Below are 12,916 nucleotides of genomic sequence, written 5' to 3' on the forward strand. Positions count from 1 at the left end.
TGTTATATTGTTTTTGAAAATGTTGTCGTCCCGTCTCGAGACTTACGCATCTTGGTGCGTTTGTTAAAAAGCGTTTATCCTCGTATAACCTCTGTCTACTATTACATATCTTAGATGCTTCATCAGAAACAACAGCTCCTTGGGCTGTATTATCTCTCGATGCAGAAAAAGTTTTAATACTCTAGTATGGTCATATCTCTGGTCTGTCTTGGAACATATGGGAATTGGCTCCAATTTCATTAATATGTTTGAAATACTATATGCCAATCCCCCAGCCATAGTTATAACAGGCAATATCTGCTCTGCTCCATTCAGAATCACTCGAAGCAGCAGACAAGGTGATCCAATTTCGCCTTTGCTATTCTTATATCCATGGAACCTCTGGCCAGGTAATTCATCAATCGAAGGAAATAACACCAATTTCCCTAAAAATCTACAGATCTCGTTATATGCTGACAATATTTTACTGTATCTAGACGTTGTTTCTCAGTCGCTCCAAAATACATTGAAGATCATAGATACATTCAGCTTCATCTCAAGCTATAAAATTAATCTAACCGAATCAGCTCTATTGCCTCTCAAGCCCCCGATGGAGTACTTTATCTCTACTTATGGAATCCTAATTGTTTCCCATTTTAAATATTTAAGAGTAGATATATTTCCTTCCTTGGATTAAACCATTGCCAGAAACTTTAACAGAACACTCAAATCAATTTACTCCGACCTCAGTATATGGAATGATATCCCAGTTACTTTAACCGGCAGAATATCTCTGTCAAAATGAATATATTGCCACGGCTGAATTTCTCTAGTTCAATGTGTCCCATGGCTCCTGCTTCTGGCTATTGGATTTAAATTCATAGTGCAGTTTCAAAAGTTTACGGTGCATTCGGAGTATTCAGACCCTTTGACTTTTTCCAAATTCTGTTACGTTACAGCCTTATTCTAAATTGGACTAAATATTTTTTCCCCCTCATCAATCTACACACCATATCGCATAATGACAAAACATAATGACAAAAATGTTTGCAAATGTATTACAAATAAAAAAAACAGAAATATCTTATTTACATAAGTATTCAGAACCTTTGCTATGAGACTCGAAATTGAGCTCGGGTGCATCCTGTTTCCACTGATCATCCTTGAAATATTTTATACAACTTGATTGGTAAATTAAATTGATTGGACATGATTTGGAAAGGCACACACCTGTCTATATAAGGTCCCACAGTTGACAGTGCATGTCAGAGTAAAAACCAAGCCCTGAGGTTGAAGGAATTGTGCGTAGAGCTCCGAGACAGGATTTTCTTGAGGCACAGATCTGGGGGACGGGTACCAAAAATGTCTGCAGCATTGAAGGTCCCCAAGAACACAGTGGCCTCCATCATTCTTAAAAGGTAGAAGTTTGAAACCACCAAGACTCTTCCTGGAGCTGGCCGCCCGGCCGAACTGCGCAATCGGGGGAGAAGGGCCTTGGTCAGGGAGGTGACCAAGAACCCGATGGTCACTCTGACAGAGCTCAAGAGTTCCTCTGTGGAGATGGGAGAACCTTCCAGAATGACAACCATCTCTGCAGCACTCCACCAATCAGGACTTTATGGTAGAGTGGCCAGATGGAAGCCACTCCTCAGTAAAAGGCACATGACAGCCCTCTTGGAGTTTGCCAAAAGGCACCTAAAGACTCACAGACCATGAGAAACAAGATTCTCTGGTCTGATGAAACCAAGATTGAACACTTTGGCCTGAATGCCAAGCATCATGTTTGGAGGAAACCTGGCACCATCCCTACGGTGAAGCATGGTGGTGGGAGCATCATGCTGTGGGGATGTTTTTCAGCGGTAGGGACTGGGAGACTAGTCAGGATCGAGGGAAAGATGAACGGAGCAAAGAACCAGAGATCCTTGATGAAAACCTGCTCCAGAGTGCTCAGGACCTCAGGCTAAAATGCATTTCGAAGAGCATGAATTTAAATATTCAATGCTTTGCATCTATTATGTTACTTAACGATGATAGCCCCTTGAATCTCTCCATCAATCAGACAAGATTACTGCTGGCAGACAGCACTGCTGCGCAGACAAATGTTGGCTCTAAGATGGCAACCACCCCACTTTTTAACCATTTAGAAGTTATAACATTAGAATTATCGACAGTGAGAATGAATGGTGCTAGGCAAGGAACAATTGAGCCCTGGAAGTAAAGAACAATCTCAGCTAAAGCCCCACACATACAAACCAGTTATATATATTTATTAAGACTTTGGTACTTTCTTTGCTTTCAAGCCCAGGGGAAGGGTTGGTACAGCCAGAAGAGGACTGAACACCCCTCATAGCCTGGTTCCTCTCTAGGTTTCTTCCTAGGTTCTGGCCTTTCTAGGGAGTTTTTCCTAGCCAATGTCCTTCGACACCTGCAGTGCTTGCTGTTTGGGGTTTTAGGCTGGGTTTTTGTACAGCACTTTGTGACATCAGCTGTGGTAAGAATGGCTTTATAAATACATTTGATTGGTATGTGGGGGGGGGGGGGTCTCTGGTTATTATATATAAATGCTGGATGGCAGGATTGTGAATGGCATGTTCTACTTGTGCAGATCAGTGAAGGTGTGGGGGTGGTGCAAGCCCTGGTGATGCAGAGAGACTCCAGACTCACACGGGCTCTGGTGCCTGTGGGCAGTCTTCACATCACGCTGCTGGTGACCCACTTGGCCAGTCAAGAGGAAGTCAACTTGTGAGTGTCTGCAGCTGATCTCAACTATTCTCTGGATAAGAGAGTCTGCTAAATGACTTAAATGTAAATGTAAATGTATTTTAACCAGATAGCCACCATGTTTGATCGGGATTGTAGTAGAATAATTCTGTCTGTTTCTATGTCCTACGCATTTTATTAACAAAACTGATAAAACAACACCTTTTGGAACAATGCGAACTGTGAGGAGACACACACACACACACACATATGTATGGTGGTATTATACATGTTGTATTGTAGATATGTAGTGGTGTAATGTGTTTCACCATTTTGCCTTCATTTGTTTTGACCCCAGGAAGAGCTAATGGAGATCCGTAATAAATAAAAATGTTGTAGCGACAATATTGATTAATTTGTCAATAGGTTAAAATAATAATACAAATCTGAAAACATACAGTAAAACACAATGCAGTTAACAATGTCCTCTTTTTTAACCTCTATAACCACTGAAATATATAGGCCTAGTATCTCCCTCTGATAAACAAATGGTTATAGATCTGACTGTGTACACATCCCAGCAGTGGCGTGCCGTGGGCCTGGGGCCTGGGCCTTCAGTGAGGTACTACACAGTCCCACCCGAATTAATCCACCTCTTATTACCATCATTATGATGCCATGGCTTTAGACACTATACATTTAGACAGAAACGCAGTATAACCAGGCGTTGCGTCACCTTGAAATTGACATTTTTGGGTAAACAGTGTTTACCCAAAAACATGACACAATCAATGAGTCTTTTCAATATTTCCCTTCACCTTTTCATTGTGCAGCTCCGTTGCCCTGCGCGCTTGTTCGTTGAGCTGTAGATCCACTCCGGTGTCCCCAAAAGTTTTCAAAAGCACCATTGCTTGTAAGTGCCCAGCCGTACTTTGGTGTCTCGTTGCTGCCTTGGTTAGACAACTCAAGTTTGCAAAGCCAATGTGGCTCCAAACACCAAATCGATCACTTGTAAATAATAGGCATTCCCAGCAGTACAGTTTGCAGTGCTTCTCGTAGCCTGTGAGCCATTGATAGCGCTCGTAGTTGGAACCCCTTTCCCGCCTGTGACAGGCTTTGTAGCGTCGGGCGACCTCTCCTTACAATGTCTAACTTTTCTTGAAAAGTTCGTCTTGAGAATGCCGTTATAATTATATCTTCGACCAAATCGATATCTTCTCCTCCTTCCGCCATTGTGGGTTGAAAAAACAGCTTAGTAGTATGCAAATTAATTTGTTTATCAAATTTCAGTTTCCTAGATCTGCATAGACCTGCCTCTCAATATTGGTAATCCAATCAAAAGACGTGCATGCACTACGCCTGCTAGCTGGCTCCTGTGTAACACTAATTCAATAGCCAACTCTAAAGCTGATTGGTTGTCACTAAATTTTCATTTCCATTCACTATAAGCTACAAGCGCCCGCACTGTTGATTCTGAAGGCCTGAGGGCAGATTTTAGACCCCTGGCAACACATGGTGGCTGAATATGATTGGATAAAAGATCTAACATAAAGACCAGCCCTCCAAATCTCAACCTGGGGCTGGAAGCAGTGCAACCAAGAGGAAAGCTATGAAATGAAGATTATAACTCTTACTCTGGGGAATAATTTAATACATATTTGTGGGAAAATATATTTAAAAAATATATATATATATTCTGATGATGTTTAGGTCAGCAGAGAAGGCCTTTCTGGCCCTGACGGCCCACCACTGCATCCCAGGCAATTTATCTTTGCATCACTAAAAACTGCAGGGATGAATGATGTATTAGCCTGAATGGCTAGTGTGTGAGCATGGTGTGGTGGGAAGAGCAAGAGGATGGAGAGAGGATGTAGAGGGGATTAATGCCATGGGATTGATCTGGCTGTTGTGCTGACTGCAGGGCGGCGTGTGCAGTGGCCCAAATGAAGGCAGCGCTACTGGACCTGCTGCGGGGGCGGGAGCTCATCCTGCCCTTTCACGGCATCGGACACTTCAGGAATGAGGTGGCGTTCGTAGAGCTGGCTCAGGGAGAACACCTCGACACGCTGGCCCAGATCACAGGTGGGTGCTACTGCTAGTCGACAACTGCTGCCCCACCCACTCTGCCTTTTTTCCCCTCCTCCTCCCCCTGCTTCTCTCCTGTGTGCGTATTCTTTTACGTCATTCACCATGCCTTGCTAGCTATATGTTAGTCGTATATAGATGTGAGCTGGGATGCCAATTCAGGATAAATCTGTTATGTATGAGGATTTCCAAGGGTCAGCCATCAGCACAGTTTTGTTTACCCATTTTTAATAAAAGAATATTAAATGTTTAGCTTTTTTTCCTCTCTTTAGCAAAATCGGATATATTGGTATTATTTTTTTCTTTTTAGATATTACTTACTGTTTCCAATGAAACTGTTTTTTTTTAGATGGAGAAAGCTTTCCTAAATACAGACACTAACGGATTATGTTATCAGCAGCTGTCCTGCCCAGTCCTGTACTTCCACTAACCGCTATACACCCGCCCTCTCCTCTTTTCTCCTTCTATTGATTATCTCTTTATCTTACACCATCCTGGGCTGAAGTTGCTCTCTCCCTCGCTGTCCTGCATTGCAAATGGATCGGCTGTTGTTTTTCCCGTCAACCTCTCTCTCTGTCTCTGTGGTCATTCGCTCCAGGGATTGTGAGGAAAACATTTGAGGAGAAAGGCCTCTCGTCCGGCGACGGCAAAGCGTTCAAGCCCCACCTTACCTTCATGAAACTGTCCAAAGCTCCTAAGCTACGCAGTCAGGTGAGCCTCATCACTCCTCATCACTCTGGCTGGAATGGCATGCATTGAGAACAACATCGACCCAGACAGACAAACAACACTGCTGTGGGGAGGTCTAGGGCAGCTTCACTCTCCTTTCAGACTTCATTCTCCTTTCTACCTTTGAGGGATACGTTATGTGGGTGCGAAGGTAAACTATGAAATGTGTGGAGGGTAGTGACGCTGAGTCATTCACAGCGAGGTGTACATTTGTATTCTGGCTCGTATAATCTTGATTGATTTAAATCTGGCTGTCTGGAGTCTTAATGTCATTGATTATAATAATGTGTATTATCATGAAATAAGTCTCTGCATGATCATTCTAGACTTGGGAATGATAATCAGTAGTTGCGGAGCGTATGAATTATCATACCCTATTATAATACAGTGATATAAAATGAGGAAAAGTTATTCCTGTGATACTGTTGAGCTTATAAATGGCGTATCTTTAGTCTACGTCACTGTCACGTGGAAGGAAGCAGGCCCGTTAAAAAATTGTTAGCAATGATGTTCATTTTGAGAGAATGTATATTTGTAACAGCGAATAACAGTTAGATGTAGTGGAGTTACTTTTAGTAATTTCCATATTTATTCAACATTTACCATTTATGTTTTGGGGAACATCCATATAGATGTCAGTTTCATTTGTTATAATATATTAACATTAAGATTCATATGTAAACCTTTGACATGTTACCATCGTGGCCAAGTGACTGATGGTTATGGCAGTAGATGGATATTAGTAGATGGTCTGGTCTGGCAGGAGGGAGGAGGATTTGACCTGGGAGTTGGAGGGGAAAATGGGAGCTGCCGGCTTAATCTGTTTGTTGGTGGGGGATGACACATTTCCTGCGTGTTCCTCCTGTGCGCGTGTTCCTGTGTGGGGTCAGGGTGGATGGGTGTGTTCAAGAACATCCATATCTGGTCAGACATGACAGCGAGCACATCCCCATGTCTCTGTGTGTATGTCTGTGTTGTCTCTCAGGGTGTGAAGAAGCTGGACCCTGAGCTGTACTCTGACTACGCTCAGCATCATTTTGGAGACGAGCGAGTGATCAGGCTGGACCTCTGCTCAATGTTGAAGAAAAAGACCCCAGATGGATACTACCACCAAGAGGCCTCCGTTACATTCGGTGAGTAGACACCGTGAGGCTTAAAAAAAAATCTTATGACTGAAATTCTCATCTGCTCTCAGCATTATTGACATTGTTACACATATAGTGTGGTGGAGTTGAAGAAAGGGAGCCAAGACCTTCAAAATAAAGATAAGAAATATATTTATGTTGGTTCCTCCATCTTGTTGTTGACTCACTTGGCAAACGTCTCTCAACTGCGATTTCATAGTTAAAAGTAATAACAATACAAATATAAATTCAGAATATACACTGAACAAAAATACAAACCCCACATACAACAATTTCAAAGATTTTACAGAGTTACAGTTCATATAAGGAAATCCAACAATTTAAATAAATTCAATAGGCCCTTATCTATGGATTTCACATGACTGGGAATACAGATATGCATCTGTTGGTCACAGATACCTTTAAAAAAAAAAGTAGGGGCGTGGATCAACAAAACCTGTCAGTATCTGGTGTGACCGCCGTTTGCCTCATGCAGCGCAACACATCTCCTTCACATAGAGTTGATCAGGCTGTTGATTGTGGCCTGTGGAATGTTGTCCCACTCCTCTTCAATGGCTGTGCGAAGTCGCTGGATATTGGCGGTAACTGGACCACGCTGTCATACACGTCAGTCAACAGCATCCCAAACATGCTCAATGGGTGACATGTCTAGAGAGTATGCAGGCTATGGAAGAACTGGGACATTTTCAGCTTCCAGGAATTGTGTACAGATCCTTGTGACATGGGGCCGTGCATATTCCTGCAGTCAGTATGCCAATTGCACGCTCCCTCAACTTGAGACATCTGTGGCATTCTGTTGTGTGACAAAACTGCACATTTTAGAGTAGCCTTATATTGTCCCCAGCACAAAGTGCACCTGTGTAATGATAATGCTGTTTAATCAGCTTCTTGATATGCCACACCTGTCAGATGGATGGATTATCTTGGCAAAGGGGTAAATGCTCACTTACTGGGTAAGCACATTTGTGCAAAACATTTGAGAGAAAAGCTTTTTGTGTATATGTAACATTTCTGGGATCATTTATTTCAGCTCATAAAACATGGGACCAACACTTTACATGTTGTGTTTATATTTTTGTTCAGTATATATCAAAATACAATATATAATTATACAGTCATCAACATGACAATATAATAAATCAAATGCATTCTCTAGTTACATTTGTTTTGCTAGATTGCTAGTGTTGCTACGGCTAAATTATCTAGCAGACTTTCACAAGTTCATTAAAACATAAATGCTCCATAACAATATAACAAACATACTATGGAAACATTACTCTTTTAAATAGTGGCTTTGCCACTCGCTTACCTTCAAACTAAAGGAAATGTATGTATTTTATGTTGGTGCCTCTGTCTTGCTATTGACTCGCTTGGCAAACTACTCTCAACTGCCACAGCGCGAGCCCACTATAGAAGAAGCAACCACAACATTAAAACAAGAGTGGCCATACTGGTACTGCACAATAATTGCTCAATACTTGCCAAAATGGATAAATAGTCATATTTCACCCTCCCCTACTTAAAAATGTAAAATGTCTCCAGATGTTCAACACTAAAACGTAAGTCTGTATCTCCTGGAATATCATTAAACACTTGAAAGGGAATGGACCCACATATTTGGCACATTATCCAAAAGACTTGTGCATATTTCCATTTAGCTGCCCACTCAAGAAAAAGCTTCAAATTGTAACCAGTGCCTGCAACCTGGTTCAGGTTATCAGTCAACCTACCAGGGTCGTTACAAACAGCACAGGAATGAAATCATCAACATGTATTGATCACATCTTTACTAATTCTGATACTGCTTTTCAAAATGTGTTTGAGAGCAGTATCCAGATCCATCGGATGTAGTGATCACAATATAGTAGCCATATCTAGGAAAACCAAAGTTCCAAAGGCTGGGCCTAATATAGTGTATAAGAGGTCATACTATGCTTTTGATGTAAAGAATATATGTTGCTCTGTGGTGTGTAATGAGGAGCAAACAGACACTGCACTTGACTAATTTATGAAATTACTCATTCCAGTTACTAATAAGCATGCAGCCATTAAGAAAATGACTTAAATGGTTAAATTCCCTTGGATTGATGAGGAATTTAACAATTGTATGGTTGAGAGGGATGAGGTAAAAGGAATGGCAAATAAGTCCAGCTGCACAACCGATTGAAAAATGTATTACAAATTGAGAAATCATGTGACCTAAACTGAATACAAAGAAGAAACTACACTATGAAACAAAGTTAAATGACATAAAGAATGATAGTAAAAAGCTTTGGAGCACCTTCAATGATATTTTGGGGAAAAATGCAAACTCGGCTCCGTCATTCATTGAGTCAGATGGGTCATTCATCACAAAACCAACTGATATTGCCAACTACTTTAAGGATTTTTTTCAGTGGCAAACTTAGGCATGACATGCCAGCAACAAAATGCTGACATTACACATCCCAGTATATCTAACCAAATTATAAAAGACAAGCATTGTAATTTTGAATTTTGTAAAGTGAGTGGGGAAGAGGTGAAAAAATTGTTGTCTATCAACAATGACAAGCCACCGGGGTCTGACAACTTGGATGGAAAATTACTGAGGATAATAGCGGATGATATTGCCACTCCTATTTGACATTTTCAAATTAAGCCTACTAGAAAGTGTGTAGCCCCAAGCTCTTGAAAGGAAGCAAAAGTAATTCCTCTACCTAAGAATAGTAAATCTTCTTTTACTGGCTCAAATTAGCCTACCAATCAGCCTGTAAGCCAACCTTAGTAACCTTGTGGAAAAAATGGTGTTTGACCAGATACAATGCTATTTTACAGTAAACAAATTGACAACAAACTTTTCAGCATGCTTATAGGGAAGGACATTTAACAAGCACAGCACTTTTTTTCAAGTTTGTGAGATGTTTTGTTAGACTTCAGTGCGGCTTTTGACATCGATCATAGTCTGCTGCTGGAAGAACAACAAAAGCCAGGTAGAATCAAGAATTCCCCAGGGCAGCTGTCTATGCCCCTTACTTTAAAAAAAAGTATTTACTGATGACATGCCATGCCACTAAGTAAAGCCAGTGTGGCTATGTATGTGGATGACTCAACACTATACACGTCTCCCGGGTGGCGCAGTGGTCTAGGGCACTGCATCGCAGAGCTAGCTGCGCCACCAGAGTCTCTGGGTTCGCGCCCAGGCTCTGTCGCAGCCGGCCGCAACCGGGAGGTCCGTGGGGCGACGCACAATTGGCATAGCGTCGTCCGGGTTAGGGAGGGTTTGGCCGGTAGGGATATCCTTGTCTCAATATGTAAAAAATGTAATGAAATGTAATAAAATGTATGCACTCTACTGTAAGTCGCTCTGGATAAGAGCGTCTGCTAAATGACTAAAATGTAAAAATGTCAGCTACTGAAATGACTGAAACACCTAACAAAGAGCTGCAGTTAGTTTCAGAGTGGGTTTCAAGGAATAAGTTAGTTCTAAATCTTTCTAAAACTTAAAGCATTGTATTTGGTTCAAATCATTCACTAAACCCTAAACCTCAACTAAATCTTGCAATAAATAATGTGGAAATTGAGAAAGTTGAGGTGACTAAACTGCTTGGAGTGACCCTGGATTGTAAACTGTCATGGTCAAAACATATTGATACAACAGTAGCTAAGATTGGGAGAAGTCTGTCTATAATAAAGCACTGCTCTACCTTCTTAACAGCACTATTAACAAGGCAGGTTCTACGGGCCCTAGTTTTGTCGTACCTGGACTACTATTCAGTTGTGTGGTCAGGTGCCAGAAAAAGGGACTTCGGAAAATTGCAATTGGCTCAGAACAGGGCAGCACGGCTGGCCCTTGGATGTATACAGATAGCTAATATTAATAATATGAATGCCAATCTCTCCTGGCTCAAAGTGTAGAAGAGATTGACTTCATCACTACTTGTATTTATGAGAGGTATTGACATGTGGAATGCACCGAGCTGTCTGTTTGAACTACTGGCACACAGCTCGGACAACCATGCATACCCCACAAAACATGCCACGAGGTCTCTTCACATTCATCAAGTCCAGAACAGACTATGGGAGGTGCACAGTACTACATAGAGCCATGACTACATGGAACTCTATTCCACATCAAGGAACTGATGCAAGCAGTAAAATTAGATTTTTTAAAACATATGCATACACACACACACAAACACGATAACATGGATTTTGTACTGTAGTGGTGGAGTAGGGGCCTGAGGGCACACCGTGTGTTGTGAGATTTGTGAATGTGATGTTTTTAAAATAAAATAAAATAATACAAAAATTAAAAAAATTATATACTGCCTTACTTTTGCTGGACCCCAGGAAGAGCTCATGGGGATCCATAATAAATACGAATACAAATGTAGAAGTTTAAGGTAACCATACCTCATCTTCCTTACTAAACCAATATATTTTCGTCCATCAAAATCACATTCAGTTTACATAGGCTACACACGTCAGACTCTCATGTTCCTCTTCAGTGAAGCTTAAGAGTATACTGGCAGTTCTTGTCAGAGTTCAAAGTTCATATCAAACACATACAATAACCATATTACCAGGGTCTCCAGAGTGTTGGGAGTGCTTTAGAGAATGAACGCTGGGGCATAATCTGAACGTCCACCATATTAATGTCTCTGTCAATCACTGACGGTTCACCTAAAGCACTGTATGTCAGTATTCTGGGCTGATGTCAGTCTCTTCGTGGGATGAAGATGGTAAGTCTTCAGGGCTACTAAGACTTGGCATCTGCTCACCCACTGTGTCCTTACACTCTGGCCCCACACTCCTCAACCGGTTTCCTTCAAACAGACCTCTCCATGTGTCGGGGAGAATGTGGTGCATTGTAGGGGGAATGTGATGTGCAAGGGGACATGTGGTGTGTAGAGGGCAAGTGGGCAGGGGAACACTCCAGTGTTGGATCTGTGGCGACTGGGCAGGGCATATTTCAGTTCATAGTCATCGGAGTCACTGTCAGAGTTCTGCTCTGCCTGTTTGTTTGGGTCTATGGGAGGGGGTTTTGGGTCTTGTCTTTGATGTGTTTGTACCTGGGCATGTGGTCTCCTCGTTTTTCTCCAAAGGAAGGCGGTCACAGGGCAGGAGTTTTCTGTGGAACACTATTTTTCCTCCTCGTCCATTATCTCGTTTCACCTCATACACCGGACTCTTGGGGTGTTTCCATTTGAAGGAGGACTATATGGACTTGATCCTCCCAGTACAACCTTAGTTTGCCTGGCCCTCCTCTTTCAGACAGGTTTTTCACAAGGACTGTCTCCGGGTTGTAGCTCCTGACCATGGACCTTCCTGTCGTAATTACTTTTCTCTCAGACCCTTTCGTGGCTTCTTTTTCAGCGATGTTGTATGCTTCTTTCATTCTCTCCTGCTAGTTTGTGATGTAGTCCTGGTAGACTCCTTTTCCGCCATTGACTTTGAGGTTGAATCGCAGGTCGATGCAGAGCCTTGGGGACCTTCCAAACAGAAGATAGAACGTCTGAGCATGTGCAATTGTAGACATGCACTACCTTGTGAAGTGAAGTTTTCCAGTCCGTATTTGTCTCTTCAGTCAGGGTTCTCAACATTCCGAGCAGCGTCTTGTTGAACCTCTCGACCTAACCGTTCCCTTCAGGGTGATAAGGGGTGGTGTGGGATCCACGTACTCCACTCAGTTCATTTAACCTTGTGAGCAGCTGGTTCTCAAATTATTTTCTGCAACCCAGCTGCGTTCAGCTTGGCTGTGGTGAGAACATAAGTTGGTTGTTGTCTGTGTAGACTACGAAGGAAGGGGCATGGTAGAAGTAGTCCCTGAAAGAGCTAAGAACTTATCTGGTGGTGTCAATGTCCGTGAGCCGTACGACATCCATCCTTTCCCCTTGTCGCTGATAGAGGACAGCTCCCAGTCCATCTTGTGAAGCAGCTGTATGAAGGGTTGTGTCATGTCTTGATAACCTAGAATAGATTGCCCCTCCGCACCACCTATCAGCTTGTTTAGGATTTCCTGTTGGTCAGAGTTCCAGTTGATGGGAGTATGTGAAGGCTTTTGGATGTTGTTCTTTGTGCTCTTTCTCCTTTTCCTGAGGCTAGAATGTGTTTCTGTGGAGTGTCCGGGGTGGCTAGTAGGGCATACAGTGGCTTGGCTACTTTGGAGAAGTCTGAGATGTTTGGCCTGTAGTAGCAGAGGAAGTCCAGTATTTTTCTCAATTCTCCCACTGTCTGATTTCCTCTCTTGTAGGGTTTTACTGGGGAGTTGTCTTTGGGGTCCATCGTGTATCCATCTC

General features: G+C 42.3%; 1 protein-coding gene across 6 annotated transcripts in view; it reads left to right on the forward strand.

The window, feature by feature from the left end:
* LOC129825045 (A-kinase anchor protein 7-like) overlaps positions 1-12,916 on the forward strand; it is a 57,025-nt gene that overhangs the window by 2,664 nt on the left and 41,445 nt on the right. For all 6 annotated transcript variants that reach the window (XM_055884762.1, XM_055884765.1, XM_055884761.1 and 3 more), the window contains 4 exons: positions 2,585-2,721; positions 4,601-4,761; positions 5,363-5,475; positions 6,479-6,626. In XM_055884762.1, coding sequence (XP_055740737.1) covers positions 2,585-2,721; positions 4,601-4,761; positions 5,363-5,475; positions 6,479-6,626 — 559 coding nt within the window. The remainder of the gene's footprint in view (positions 1-2,584; positions 2,722-4,600; positions 4,762-5,362; positions 5,476-6,478; positions 6,627-12,916) is intronic.

Source organism: Salvelinus fontinalis, chromosome 27, assembly GCF_029448725.1.
Source record: "Salvelinus fontinalis isolate EN_2023a chromosome 27, ASM2944872v1, whole genome shotgun sequence".
In the NCBI taxonomy this organism is placed as follows: Eukaryota; Metazoa; Chordata; class Actinopteri; order Salmoniformes; family Salmonidae; genus Salvelinus; species Salvelinus fontinalis.